Source organism: Phragmites australis, chromosome 21 (genome assembly GCF_958298935.1).
Source record: "Phragmites australis chromosome 21, lpPhrAust1.1, whole genome shotgun sequence".
Classification (NCBI taxonomy): Eukaryota; Viridiplantae; Streptophyta; class Magnoliopsida; order Poales; family Poaceae; genus Phragmites; species Phragmites australis.
The window spans coordinates 2876097-2891583 of NC_084941.1; the positions used below are offsets into that span (position 1 = coordinate 2876097).

Sequence of the window (15487 nt, forward strand, 5' to 3'; positions counted from 1 at the left end):
TATGAAGAAGATGATGCATATGACCTCAATGTTCTCCTTTTAATTTTGTGTTTGTTAGGGCCTGTTTGTAAAAGAGGTTCTACTGTTCCTGCAAGTTTAATATAATCCTATCCTTTAGCGAAAAAAAAAACAGACCAAACTAATCAAGCCCAGCTGCGGATCGAACCGCGTGGACAATTTGACGAAATGACGAGTAGGTAGAATGTTCAACCGGTTTACGTGGTAAAGGTTGATGCTGCTGCCCTGCAGCTACCTAAACTTCACACATGGCACGCATGCATACCACCTGGGAATCTGGATTACGTTTGCAGGCTGGAGTTCGTCCACGTACGTCTCGCAAAGTGCCGAGTACCTACCGAATAATAAGCCAGCAACGAGCTAGAGAGCAAAGGACGGACGGGGAAAATGCATCAATATGCCTGGTAAAAATGAATGATTAAGCATTTTTCGATACATCCAGCTTGTGCTTGGTGTTTCTGTTCGGCACCATATATATGCCACTCACGGCGTTTTATTTCTTTTGTTAATTTGTACAGGAAAAAAATAAAATCTATAGGCTTGTTTCGCCCCTACTACTACTGCTAAGTATAGTAGTATAGTATTACTGCTGCTGCTGCGATTCAGTGGTGGGTGTAACATTTTAACAATAGAGGTACATAACTAAAAAATTATTCTATAAATATAAATATTTCACAATGACAAGATACAAGATGTGAGTGAGTCCATATTAATTATGTGCATAGTATTGATGGTGAATCATATGTGAGCAAAATATGCAAGTATTTAAGATACTTAGCAAATTCAAACTTACAAGTATTAAGATACTAAGCAAATTAGCAATTAGAGTGTCAAAAACTTATGCTCATTGTGGTCGCACTCGCACAACCCTTTCTTTCTATAGGTTATACCATTTATTAGTATGAAAACACATACCATAAAATAAATAAAATATCATTCAAATAAATTTTGTAACTTTTCTCATCGATTAGTCTTTCATTTCATGCATCAGCAGGAAAGGAAAGTAAAGGACATGATGGCACATGATTACATAAATTAAGTACAAGGAATAAAATTTGTCTTTTATTTGAAAATTATGATTAAAACACTATAAATAATAAATTAGCAATAACATCGTAAATGTGACAATAACATCTTTTAAAAAAATAGGTGTACATTTGTACACCTTTGTTCCCACATGGACCCGCCCCTACTGCGATCAACACAAAGCTACAGCACAACAAAGAACAATGTCTCGTTCTCGTGTACTCTGATAGCCTAGGTAGTCGCCATCCTATCTTGTTAGCTTCGTGACAGAATCAAGATGGCACCTCAAATGTATATTTACTCGGCTGGCAATATAGGTGCCCATTGATCTAACATACTACCCCTCCTGTTACAAAATGTTGGATGACAATGATAGGATTTCCAATGTATCACTACACCAAATCAGGTCATCAGTGCTGGTTCCAAAACCTCATCAGTGCTGATTTTGAAATCAGCACTCCATAAGGGGCACCGATAGTCTCCGACTATCAGTGACGGCTTAAAAACCGACACTTATGAGATTTTTCAGAAAACAAAAAAAAAAGGAAAAAGGCCAAGCACATGAGCCGGCATTGAGCTGAACCTGCTGTCGGCCCCACATGACGGAGCTCATCATCGCCGCTGGCCCCCACCACTGCTGATTCGGTACCTCCACTCCCCGAAGACGTCGCCACTGCGGATCCTGGGCCTTCGCTCGCTGAGGACGCCACAACCACGGATCTTGGGCCCCCGCTCGTCAAGGATGCCGTCGCTGCGGATCCGGCATATCACCAACACAGAGGCGGCACGACGGCGGCAACACGACGACAGAAGCGCGCACACACACACCCACACGGAGCAACACAACGAAAGATGGCGCGAGTGCCGGGCACAACAGCGCGAGGGCTGGGCACACAGAGAGAAGACACGACGGTGCGGCTAGAGCACCGGCTACGACGGCACGGCCAGGCACAGAGAGAGAAGGCACAACGGCGTGGCTGGAGCACCGGCTATGACGGCACGGCCGGGCACAAAGAGAGAGGGCACAACAGACTAAACGACAATGTTGACGACATTAGCCGGGCCTCTGTCCCCTACATCATTGGACGGTGGTGGCGAATGACGGTGGGAGGGCCTCGGCGAACGACGCGGGCCACAACGAGTCCGACCCTAGCGAGATCCATGGCTAGATCTGCTAGATCCCGCCGTGGATCTCGCAAGGGGCAGAGTTCCTGGTTGGTGGGGGAGGCTGGGAGGAGGAGGCCGGTGAGGGGATGAGGGAGGAAGGGAGAGAGAGAGAGGGGGGGGGGGCTGGTGGGGGAGGAGGAGGAGGACGGCGGCGGGGGAAGAGATAAGGTGGAGAGAGAGAGAGAGAGAGGTGAGGGAGAGAACGTGCGGGGGAGATACGTGGAGAGAGCCGAGCCATGAGTGGATTGGACGTGAGGGGAGCCAGAAACCGATTTAATGAAATTTTGGGGTCCGATTCTCTCATCAATGCCAGCTTTTAGTATAAACCGGCACTGATAAGTTAACTGATAATAACTTATCAGTGCCGGTTGTTTTTTAAAACCGGCACAAATACTGATTTCTTGCGCGGGAAGTTATGAACCGGCACTGATACTATCCTAACCGGCACTTATAACCCGGCTCGGATGACCCTTTCTGTAGTATTATAGTTTTGAGCACTAGGTAGTTTCTATTAAATATATTTAAAAATCAAATATACTTACAATATTATGAAAGTATTTTTCAAGACAAATCTAAATATATGTGATTCAGTTTTTAAACTAAATATTTTGAATTATTGATAGTCAAAGTTTTAAAAGATCGAGGGTAACCTTATCCAAAAGGTAAGTATTTGTAACTTGAAACTGTGTACAAAAGATGTACGATGATGATGATGAAATATTCTCTTAAACAATTGGAACACAAAATTACTCGTATTCCGTCAACCGGGTGTTTGTAGTTGATGTACCATTAAATTCTTTTTTCTTTGATACAAGAAGGTTATAGGATTGGGACCGGGAAGGACATTACCAGAAATTCCATCCATGATCCTCCCTCGGTTGGCCGACAGTAGTATATAAAGACGATTAACATTTAGGCTCTGATTTGAAATGTATGTATTTAACAGGAGTTTCTCGTGAGAATTAAAACAGTTTTGCTACTTACAAATTACATGCTTGGTGAGTCAAATTTATTATATTGCGATTGGACTTTTATGGATATTGATGTATTATTTGAAGACGTCAGTCCAATCCGTTGAAACAAGGAAATATGACTCACGCTGGAGAAAAGAAAAGAAGTCACTTATAAAGTTCAAGAAATGTGATTTATTGTTGAGAAAAATGCCGTATCGCAGAATAACATTCTACTGAAAACTCCCGCAGTCCAAATTGAGCTATCGTGTTCCTATTTGCTGCACAGTGCCGATTAAAATGGCTTTATCCGTAGACATCCTCATATTGAAACATGAAGTTTATATGTTTCGATGAGTGAGAGAGCCCTTCACGGTTATATAAAGATCCTGCTGCAAGATGCAAACACACCAGCCAAAGACAAGCAAAGTCGCTACTCGCTAGCAGCCTGCCGGCCATGGGAGAACACTCCTCCTCCTCCTCCTCCTTCTCTACGGCCCTGGCCATCGCCGGCCTCGCGCTGCTGGCGGTCTGCTCGTACTACCTGCTCGTCAGCCGCGGCCGGCGCGGCGGCAATAAGCCGAAGCGGTACCCGCCCGTGGTCGGCACGATGTTCCACCAGCTCTACCACGTCCGGCGGCTGCACGACTACCACACGGACCTGTTCCGCGAGCGCAAGACCTTTCAGCTGCTCGCGCCGGCCAGCCGGAGGCAGATTTACACGTGCGATCCCGCCGTGGTCGAGCACATCCTCAGGACCAACTTCGCCAACTACGGCAAGGTAACCACAGTAAACTAGTACTCCCTCCTTTTTTATTTTTAACCAAACACGCATATAAATGCATAACAAAGTAGTATCAATTTTAAATAGAAAATAGTAAAAATACTTTTAAAAACTAGCTCAAATATTCTAGAATATACTGTAAATAGGTGGATAAGAGATATTTTGTAGAAATAAAATTAGAAAATACGTCTAAAAATATGAAGTGATAAGTATTTAAAAACAAATAAAATAATTAAAAATGATAAGTATTGAAAAATACAGGAAGTAGCAATTAAGCAACGAATATTTTTTTATTGCAAGTTATTTTTTGGATCTTTTTATTGCATGTTTAGTGCGCTGCAAGTGTGGCCAGATCTTCGAGAGAACACCTATGAAACTTTTTTACTTGTTAAAAAACTTTTGGGGGCCTCTAGAGGTCAGTACTCTGACAGGCCGGAGCCCTCCGATCGACAAACTGCGTGATGTGCCTTAAAAAAGGGAAAAATGCACAAACCCCCCATAAGTCACTCCATTTTTAAGATTCCTCTCCATAAATCACTCCATTTTTGAGATTCCCCTCATAAGCATTTTGTTGCAAAAACCCCCTAACAGTAATTTAGATTTGTAAAAAAACTCAGCAATTGTTTAATCCAGAAAATAGGTTTTCTTTAATATAAAAAATATGTAAATTCTTTAATAATTTAGATAAAGGTTTTAAAAATGATTCCTTTGGTGAAATAAATAAAATGAAATGTTTTTAATTCTATTAATCTTATATATATATGTTTTTCAATGATAAAATAAATGTTTTAATTATGAGAAAATTTTAGAAAATCTAGAATAATGTTTTAATAGGTTTTCTATATTTTTAATTATGGGAAAATGGTAAATAATTAGAAAATAAAGGGAATTTTTAATTTTTCTAGGTTTTCTATGTTTTTAATTTTAGATAACACATAAGGCAAACGTATAAGTTGCAATGGTATAAAGTGAATCTTCTCTAATTTGTCCGGCCGGCCTACCCATTGTCATGGCACTTGACCGTATTCCAGCGCCCGGCCTCTCTTTCGTAGATGCAGAGAGTTCGGCAAGATTTAGCATCAGTCTCTATTGATTTGTCGTTATTTGTGAACACAAATAATAAATAAAATTATATTCTTATTCCTCTAAGGGACATAATTAAAATATTTATTTTATCATTGAAAAACATATATATAAGATTAATAGAATTAAAAACATTTCATTTTATTTATTTCACCAAAAGAATCATTTTTAAAACCTTTATCTAAATTATTAAAGAATTTACATATTTTTTATATTAAAGAAAACCTATTTTCTGGATTAAACAATTGCCGGGGTTTTGCAAATCTAAATTACTGTTGAGGGGATTTTTGCAACAGAATAACTTATGGGGGAAATCTCAAAAATGGAGTGACTTATGGGGGGATTTGTGTATTTTTCCCCTTAAAAAAAGAAGATTGCAATCCTGAGAGCAGTCTGAGTAACATTACAATATCAGGCGCATCTGAATTTTTTATGCTTGCTTCGTAACTTGTGACGGAGAAAACATAAAGAAAAAACGGAAAACGAAGCTGTGTGTTGTTTAAACCGGACCCTTTCTTCCCTTCGTGGGTATTTCTGTTGTCAAGAGATTCTTATTTTTTTAAGTGCTTCAATAGTTTTTTTTATGATTTATTTTATGATAGGATTTTCAGAGTTATTCCTTTCAGAAAGGGATTCTCTCCTTTTCCTTCACGATTTCTTTTGAAGTGAAACTGTTGAAGATGAGAAAAAATAAAGAAAATAAGAAAAAAAAAATGAATCGAAAAGGAAACAGAATAAAAAGAATATAATTGAGAATGGTCTTACAGGTTTAACACAGGCTACAAGCCCGTTCGCAACGAAGCTGTGTTTTATCAGTCGGAAAACGTAAATAGGAATGTGTTTTTCCCTCTGTACCTTCGAGCTTCAGTCCTCATCTCCTCCTATCCAAATTGATGCATGCTTCCAAACCACCAAATTACGCCCCGCTTTGTACTCTCCTCCACCTTCGATCTGAAATTTGCAAGACCCAACAATGGCATCATTCTTGATCTGCGCGTGGAGGCCGTCGAACTGTGCGAAGTCGCATAGCATCATCCGCCGAGTCAAAATCAACCAGCCTAGCAAAGGTTCTTCGAGATGATATCGTTGCAAGCATGATCGATTCAGATAGTGTCTGTAAGAACATTTTTCTCTACTTATGTTTTTTGAAGGAACAGGCATAAGATCTACCTTTTGGTAAAGAAAAAAAAAGGAGTGCTATGCTTGATATATGTTGATATGCAATCAAGTTCGTTGCCAGCCCGAATCTACCTTCTCCGGAACTGAGGGCACGTTTGATTCGAACCCTGGATCAGGCAGCAAATCCAGATCCAGGTGTCCGAAATCCAATGTCTGGATTTGCTGCTTGGATCAGGCAGGTGGCCGGGGCTGCAACCAAAGAGACTCTGAATGTTCGTGTCTTGGTAGTTGGCTGCACTAATAGGCCAACGGCGGTCCTGTTGGACCCGGCTTTAGGAGTTAGGACACCTCTATTGCATGCTCGAACAACCATTCGTATACATTGGTGGACTGACCCGGAGCTTCAAGCCAGTCGGCTTTACGATTCATGCTAGGCGGGAATGGACGGTGCGATGCATCTCTCTTTCCTCCTCTTCTTGGTTGCGTCCTCCCAAGCTCGATTCCACCGCCGCCTCCAACTCCTGATGCTTGCTGTGATGGTAGAGGATCAGTGATGACGGTGTCGGCGACGGAGGAGGCAAAGCAATTGCTCGTCGAGGGGCAAGGGTAGCAGTTGTAGTTCCGACGGCCAAAGCTGCCAGAGGTGAAGGAGGATGGCGGCGCGGGGGGCAAGGGGGCGGCGGCGGTGGATCCGACGACAGGAGCGGCCAGAGACAGAGGAGGAGGGCGATGCGAGGGGAGGGAGGCGAGGGTGTGGTGGAGAACTCGTTGGAGGGGAAGAATAAGTGGTTCAAGGTCACCTATCACGCAACGAAGAAGATGGCGACGGCTGGAAGTGCGCCTTGGTGGGAGGTCAAAAGTGGGTTTGGTGGGCTAACTGAACCGATGCTCTGAGACTTTTTATGCATATTTTTTTTTCAAAATTAGCAAAATTTATAGATTTATACACTTATCGTCCGTTGGACAGTTGATAAGAACCAGACGAACAGACACAATGTCATTTTACATGGTATGATGTGAGCTGATCCGACAGTTTTTTAAAGGCAAACCGATAGTAATGGCCAACTGCTATGTAGACCGGACTACAGATTCTTGTCATCCATACAAAGAGCGACGGCGTATAGATCTATGAATATTCAAAAAAATAAGCTCACATTTTATTTTTTTTGCTAATTCCGGAAAAATATATTAAAAAATCGTGCTCCGAGACCTCCGGAAAGAACGCGTTCAGATATCATGAGGGAACGGGTGGAGGCACAAAGATCGTATGTACGTAACTAAGGGTTTGAGCAACCGTAGCCGACACAACATTACCTCGATCAAGGAGTTGTGGACCAGTAATGGGCCTCTAAATCCATGCGCACACAGTACCTAGCGTAGCGTTTCGCTAGTTTCTGAATTTAGCTGCGTGTTTGTGCTGGCGTGTATTTCATCTGAACGACGCGAACAGGGAACGTTCGACTACGAGAACACGAGGGACCTGTTGGGCGATGGCATCTTCGCCGTGGACGGCGACAAGTGGAGGCAGCAGCGCAAGATCGCCAGCTACGACTTCTCGACGAGGGCACTCCGCGACTTCAGCGGCGCCGTCTTCAAGAGGAACGCCGCCAAGCTTGCCGGCGTCGTCTCCAACAACGCGGCATCGAAGCAGTCCATGGACGTCCAGGTAACTAAGTCTCTGTCTCACAAGTCCAGATCGCGCGTCCGTCCTCTAGCTGCTTCCAAGTGTTTCACTGACGCTGTCGTCGAATTGAGTTTTTTTCTTATTCTTCGATCAGGGCCTTCTGCTGAAGGCGACGATGGACTCCATCTTCACCATCGCCTTTGGCCTGGACCTCGACACGCTCGGCGGCTCGGGCGAGGGGAGCCGCTTCGCCGCGGCGTTCGACGACGCCAGCGAGTTCACGCTGCTCCGCTACGTCAACGCGTTCTGGAAGGTGATGAGGTTCCTGAACGTCGGCTCCGAGGCGATGCTCAAGGAGCGGGTCAAGGTCGTCGACGAGTTCGTGTACAAGCGCATCCGTGCCAGGGCCCAGGAGCTCTCCTGCAACAAGCACGCACAGGACCCCGTAAGCCACCTGCTCCAACACCTCGATCGATCACCTGATCCTGGCTAGCACACTGCATTCTTATATATGTGACTCACCCATCGATCTTGTAATAGGATTCGAGGCAAGACATCCTGTCCAGATTCATCGAAGCAGCTACCAACGAATCCGGAACGGTGGACTACAAGTACCTGAGAGACATCATACTGAACATAGTCATCGCCGGTAAGGACACGACCGCGGGAGCGCTCGCTTGGTTCCTCTACATGGCGTGCAAGCACCCGGAAGTCCAGGAGAAGATTTGTCAGGAAGTCAGAGAGGCTACCAACGCCGGCGAGACCGCGTCCGTGGACGAGTTCGCGCAGAGCCTCACCGACGAGGCGCTGAACAAGATGCACTACCTGCACGCCGCCCTCACGGAGACGCTCAGGCTGTACCCTTCGGTTCCTCTGGTGAGTCCATCTTACATTCTAATCATCTATTGGAAGCTTAGTAGTTGACAAAATAAGCGCCTCCACAGTTAACCATAGGGGTTAGAAAATCACACGTTAATAGTTGAAAAAAAGAAAAAACTATATAAGGTACGTAGGTATAAGTAGAGTCCTTATTCAAGTTGAATAGATTGAAATGTGAGCATATTGCTTAATATAGAGGCGCCGATGTCGCAATTTGTACATCACATCTTCTCACATATTGCAATGGAGCAGCTACCACGTTTGCACTCAGGGCTAGAACTTACCACTTGAATTGGATACATCTTCACGCCTTATTTTCTGGGTCGGTTCAGATAATTACGCTGTGGATTTATTTGAATAGTATGCACCTTCGATTATATATAGTGGCAAAATGTAAATTGCAAATGCACAAATCTAACGACTACGAAGATTTAAATATTAGTAGCATTTTGTTATCTTACAAAGCTCGTTATACAGTGTTAGTTAGAATTAAACAAATTATCTTAAGATTTATTGGACAAACTAAGCTAGACAAATATAGTGGCATGATAAAATCTAAAGTCTGACCATATGAGACATGGAGTGCAGAAAAATAGGAAACTTAAGTAGACTATAAAATTTGTTAAGAAAACGAAGACTAAAGCAGAGATGTTTTATAAGGGGTCTAATTTAATTTTGAATACCTATTCACTATCGTATCTAGCCGTGCAAATGTGCAGGCCACCTTGCTAGTGATTCATGAAAAGATCACTCTTTTGTGGACGTGTGGCAACAACTGAAATTTTTTTTTTGATGTTTCAGGATAACAAGCAGTGCTTCTCTGATGATGTTTTGCCTGACGGTTCCAGCGTCAGCAAGGGAGACATCGTGTTCTACGTCCCGTACGCGATGGGCCGGATGGAGTACCTGTGGGGCAAAGACGCTGAGGTCTTCCGGCCCGAACGGTGGCTCGATCAGAACGGCGAATTTCAGCAGGAAAGCCCGTTCAAATTCGCAGCTTTTCAGGTACGGATAACCACGCGCAGCCATCACTCGTCCATACACCAAAGCAGACCGTCTCATATTCTTACTGAACCACTGACATGTCCTGACGCTTCTTCCATATGTAGGCTGGTCCGAGGATATGCCTGGGGAAGGAGTTCGCGTACAGACAGATGAAGATCTTCGCCGCCGTGCTCCTCCGTTTCTTCGTGTTCCGTCTGCGCGACGGCGAGAAGGCGAGCGTCAACTACCGCACCATGATCACGCTCCACATCGAGCAGGGCCTCCATCTGACGGCGACGGCGAGATGAGTGTGCCTGGGCACGTAGCAGCTGGGACCTGCACCTACGCGAGCGGCAGGTTCTATGATGCAACCTTCGTGTACGTCTGGTTTCTTATAAAGCCTACCATGGAATGGAATAATTAAGGTCGTGTTTGTTTGAGTTTCTGTTTTTGATTTTTTTTTGAAAAACTGTATTTTTGGTTTGTCTAAAAAACTGTTTTTAAAAATAGATAGTTAACTTCTACAATAAATTTTTAGCTTCTCAGCACGTAGCTTTTCAGATAAACACATCTTAGCGAGCTTCTCAGCTTTAGTTTATTTTTCTTAGAAACATGTTTTTGATTTTTTTCAAAAACCACTTTTTAGAACCTCGTTTTTTCTGACTTCTGATTTCTGCTATTAACAAAAGTAGGACAAAAACAGCAAACAAACACGGCCTAAATTGAGCGGCTAGATCGCGGTCAGTGTCACCGAGGTGGTGCCGGCGTCTCTTGCCATGCGCCCATGTCTGAAAATATCGGGCATTCCACCTGAATCGTTTGTTCAAGGCACGTTTGGGGCGTCGGTGTTCACGGCAAACGCAATGCGTGGACATTGCCGGGGCCTGTCACGTATCATGTCACCGCGTCGCGTCGAACTACAGACGAATGACTGGTGTGTGAATCTTGATCTAGACATGGAGTCGTCTCAGACAACAACTTGTCTGTAACTCGTCCTGGCTGACGGATGGCACCGAGACACAGTTCAGCTATTCGATGTTGTTGCGTCACAGGAGCGGTGCGTGATTGTACCGCAACCCAGTTGAAATAGATTAAGAAATGGGAGACGTAATAACTCTATAATCGGATGGGTAGACGTGCAAAAAAAAAACCATAGCAAATGCAATAATCTGACGCTGGCAGCGAAATCGAAGGGAAGACCTACTGTAAGTGGCCACTGGTCTGGCGCTTAGGTACAGGATGAAAACGAAAACGGTAAAACTCAAATTTTCAGAGATTATTTTGAATTTTTTCGACTAAGAAGTTGGAAACAATATTTAAAAAAAGAAAATGGAAACGATAAAACTATGTAAAAACGACTGAGAAAACAATTTAAGCTATTTTAGATCATTTTCAAGTTTTTTCTTTTGGACCGGTAATTTCCAACAAAAATTCTCAAATTTCTTTGGCCCACAGCCTAACAGTCCAAGCTTCTCTGGCCGCCCAACAGGCCTCCCGGCTTGAATGCTGTCCTAGCCTCCCAGGTCGTGTGATTCGTGTTGTGCTGTGTGCTGTGTGCCTGCCTCATCCTGGTACATTCGGATATTCATGTGCTATGTTGTGGCATGTGTGCCTGTCTCCTCCGGTGACCTTTGGAACTATTTTTTATGTGATGTGTGCCTGCCTCCTGCTATTTATGAGTCATGATACATAGACTGATCCATATGTCTCAGTATTTGATCTTGATCTATTGCTGTGTTTGAATTATCGAATAGACTGATCGACATGTCTGAGTACCTGATCTTGTTCTATTGCAGTGCTTGAATTATCGATTTTCAATTGATACCGGCACGTCGATTGAAGAAAGGCTACGGATGAGACAAGATCCGATGTACGTTATTAGCGAGAGGTTTAAACAAATTATCTGAATCTTGGATACCTATCTAACAGCTTACAGTTGTCGTCTAAATAAATGGAGAAAAACAGGCTCCTGTTAAATAACAACTCCCTATCTCCATTTCAATCTGCACGGTCCTGCGCATGCAGGACCTCCGGCAGGCAGGGCTTACCCGAGCTGTCGCCATCAACATCATAGATGTGTCGGGAGTACGAAATTAAGAACCGGGAAACAGAGCCAACGGGATAGGCTGATTCGCTGCGGCCTTGACTTGCCACCTAAATTCTCTCGTAGTACTATAATTGTATAGCAAGTACTAGCAGTAGCGGCAGTAGCTAGACGCAGGACATCGTGCAGTGCTTATTTTTGTGCACGACACGCTTGCCAATCCGATCGATGTGGCCAGATCGCGGCGAGCATCTCTGTTTCGACCTACTAACCAGACACGACGGCAGTACTGGTGCAGGCGGCATCACGTTCGCGCCTTGATACTTGTGCCACGGGATTAAACTGATCAGCCAGTCCTGGTGAAGGGTTGCGAAAATACAAAGTTAATTAGATATATGTCACTACAATTTACTAAATTTTAAGTTATATCATTGCCACTTTCTAGCTTCGAAATATACCATCACGATAAAGTGCTTATTGGAATCATACCATTGTGAGGTATTAGGACACATTTCAGCTCAATACATACCTTATATTGCAAAACGTATATTATTATGAACTCAAATGCGCTTGCCTAGCTGCATATCGACCTGGTTGGACCTGGACCTAGCCCAATACAATGACCTAAGCCACTCTTCCACCATTTGTTCACCTCATTCTCCATCCTGCCATCATCGTGTACCAGGCATCGCTTCACGCAACCATCGGCTTCCGCTCCACGCGCCTCCGTAGGTAGGGTATGGCCCAAGTTAGGGCGAGGAGGAGCCCGATGAAGGCCACGATGTCGTTGAGCGCAACCGGGAGCAACAACAAAGGAGTAAGACATGTTGATTTTTGCAACGATTGTGGCTGCAGGATGTTTCGACTTGCAATTTCTTGAATTAGGAGATGAATACAGGGCTGCCAAGGGAAGGTTTCAGGGACTGCTATCCAGAGATTGGTGAACTGAAGTAGCAATTTGTTGTGATGAATGAACAAAAATTGCAAAGTGAAGCAACAATTTCCCTAATTGTAGTAGTTATCATGGCAGTGGTAGGCGAGTAGAATGTACTATAAGAAAGCTTATGCGAGATGTAATCTCTGAATTAATGAATGAATTGCAAAATTTTTGTTGACATCACAGATACAACATGTGAATATTTGCATATCCATAACTTGTTCATTAACCGCAGGCATGCCAAAAGCATCAGATACATACTTGTTCATTGCAACAACCTTAAGAGGAGGTTCGTTGCCATGAAATCATGACATCACACGGCGTTAACAGGAGGTCCATTGCAACAAAATACATGACATCACAAAGTCATAATTCTAAGATTAAGAGATGGCATCACATGCTAAGCCCTTCTAAGAGACTCCTAACAACTCGATCTGCAGGTGCACTTAAGCTACCTCTGTTGCCATTGTTCCTCTTCTTCTTAGGTGTCCTCTTTTTCTTCTTGCTAGACGAACCATTTGATGTACGGCTGGAAGCAGCTCCTCTCTTCCTGTGAACAAAGAAAACACTTAGCACATAAAACACATGTATGCATATTCTGAAATTGAAAACAAGAAAAACTGGCCTACCTCTTCCTTGTTGACGCTTCACTAGTAGCATTCTCCTCATCAGGTGGTTGTGCAAGTTTACAAGTTTTCTCAAAATGCCCAAATCCTCGACATCTCTTACACCTCACTCTTGCCCTAGGATAAAGAACTCCCCTGATTCTCTACACTCTAGATCTCCCTATAGCTCTTTATTGCCTTGGTAGGTACACCTTGAAGCCTAGATCCACAACAGGTCATTGTGACTACTCTCTCATTGGTGCAATGATGACATCATATATTGCCTTGAATATGTCCATAGAATAATACTCATGCACAAAATCAGGTATTTTAAGACCTTTCATGGCACATATGAAGGCCAAGGCATGTCTACAAGGTTCTCCTGTAACTTGCCATTTCCTGCAGGAGCACTGGCGGTTATACAGATCAACCATTTTCCTTCTACTAACATTATCAGCATCAACAATGGTTACTTTTGCCTGGTCATCATCGCTCTTGGCAACCTTCACAACACGAATGATTTTGCTTAACTTGTTCAATTCCTTTATGATATTTGGCATGATAGCATCTGTCGTCTCTCTTGCTATACCCCTTCTTACACTCATCTTCTCTATGATCATATCCCTCAAACTGTCCACCAGCTCATGAATAAGCAAATTGTAGCATCATGATTGATGGTCCAACTGACTTCACTAAATAAGCTTTCCATTAACAGATCCAATGAAAAGCCATCAGACTCAAACAATTTAAAAGACCTACTCTCAGAATAAATTTTCCTACCATCCGGATCCTTAGTGCAAAATGCTTCAACCTTAACCTCAAACGTAAATCGATTCCTCTGAAATGCGGAATAAAACAAGTCATTCCAACTCAAGTTGGACCAACAATCAGGATACTAACAAAATCACATGTGATCTACAAGATTAGGGATACTCATGACTTGGAAGAATAAGGGAAACTTGATTTGAAGAGGTCCATCCCCTGCACCCGAATGCAAGTGAAGAAAACGAAGTCAGTCACGGGAGAACTCAGCTGAGTACCGTCTCCATCACTGGTCATGACCTCGCCTCTGCCTAGTCACCCTAGAGAAGAGATTTGTGAATGGCAGCTAGGGTTCCTAGGGCACGGGTTGCCCAGTTTAGTCGTGAGGAACATATGCAGCAAGGGCAAGGACATTTGGGTCCATACAGATATTCGTTTTGAAATAACAGTCAAGTATTGAGCTGAAGTAGTTTCGAATACCTCGTAATGGCTTGGTTCCAATAAGCATCTAATCACAATGACACATTTCGAAGTCAGAAAATGGCAATGATATATCTTAAAACTTGACAAATTGTAATGACATACATCTAATTAACCCAAAATACAACGCCTCAAGAACAACGCTTTTGGAGTTGGTAGTTTAACCCTCGGGGATCGGGCTGAAAAGCGAGGGATTAATCTGCTCCTACTTGTGCCCGTGGGCGCGCCAGTGTCCGCATCCTAGAAGACGGTGCGCGACTGTGCGTCTGTGTTGCCGGTGTGCGTGCCAAACGAGCTGGCTAGCCTTTGGTGGCCACCGGAAAAATTACGAGGTAGAGCGAGCACCACCGGCACCGCATTCGCTTTTGGAATCCGCCGCGGGGGGCCGGGGGCTCATGTGGGATTATTGTGCGTTGGTACAACCGGATTTGCGGAACAAGGGTTGTCCCTTTCTTCCGTTTCTTTCCGCCATGCCGCGTTCAGAAATGCTTGGAGCTGGTAGCGATAATCATCGGCGGCATGTTTCCAGGCATGGTGGCGTTGCTCCTCGGTTCTGTTGGTCGAATCATGAGAAGCGGTCGTGCGTTAGTCCCACACCGCCCGGCCGGCTCACCGGCGTTGGCCCCTCGCCGAAACACCTGGCTGGACGCGCGTCCGTCGTCAAGGATCCAGGGCCCCACGCGTCAACCGACGAATGGTCGGCGACCATTGGCCTTGCCCCCCGCAATGCACCGTAGCCGCCTCACCGTCGCTGCAATCACCGACGAGTGGGCCCCACATGAAATATCTGCTCCGCTCCTGCACTCCGCTCTAGGACAAGTTCCAAGACCTGAACCCAATTCCGACGCTCGTGCAGCCAGCTATTACGTGGAGACCACCTTGATCGAGGACCCATGGGAGACGGAGGCGAGCCGGGCCCGGGCCCGGGCCCCGGACCGCAGCCAGCCGCACGGTGAATCCATCGGGACGCGGACACAGCTGCTTTAAATATGTAACTAGCTAACTGTTCGTCACCGTAGGTCAAG

At 44.4% G+C, this 15487-nt stretch overlaps 1 protein-coding gene across 1 annotated transcript; it reads left to right on the plus strand.

Annotated features, from left to right (window-relative positions):
- The first annotated feature begins 3585 nt into the window (after positions 1-3585).
- LOC133903681 (cytochrome P450 704C1-like) lies at positions 3586-10069 on the plus strand. The gene is made up of 6 exons (XM_062345120.1): positions 3586-3942; positions 7598-7813; positions 7926-8216; positions 8312-8647; positions 9452-9655; positions 9760-10069. Exons 1-6 carry the CDS (start codon positions 3619-3621, stop codon positions 9940-9942), a joined length of 1554 nt encoding a protein of 517 aa, XP_062201104.1. The 5' UTR covers positions 3586-3618; the 3' UTR covers positions 9943-10069.
- The last annotated feature ends 5418 nt before the right edge of the window (positions 10070-15487 follow it).

What these genes read in the sequence shown, in the direction of transcription:
- LOC133903681 (XM_062345120.1), top strand. Translation starts at nt 3,619, where the DNA reads ATGGGAGAACACTCCTCCTCCTCCTCCTCCTTCTCTACGGCCCTGGCC. An exon ending in ACAAGCACGCACAGGACCCC is followed by an intron (nt 8,217 to 8,311) that starts GTAAGCCACCTG and finishes ATCTTGTAATAG; the next exon opens with GATTCGAGGCAAGACATCCT. An exon ending in TCAAATTCGCAGCTTTTCAG is followed by an intron (nt 9,656 to 9,759) that starts GTACGGATAACC and finishes TTCCATATGTAG; the next exon opens with GCTGGTCCGAGGATATGCCT.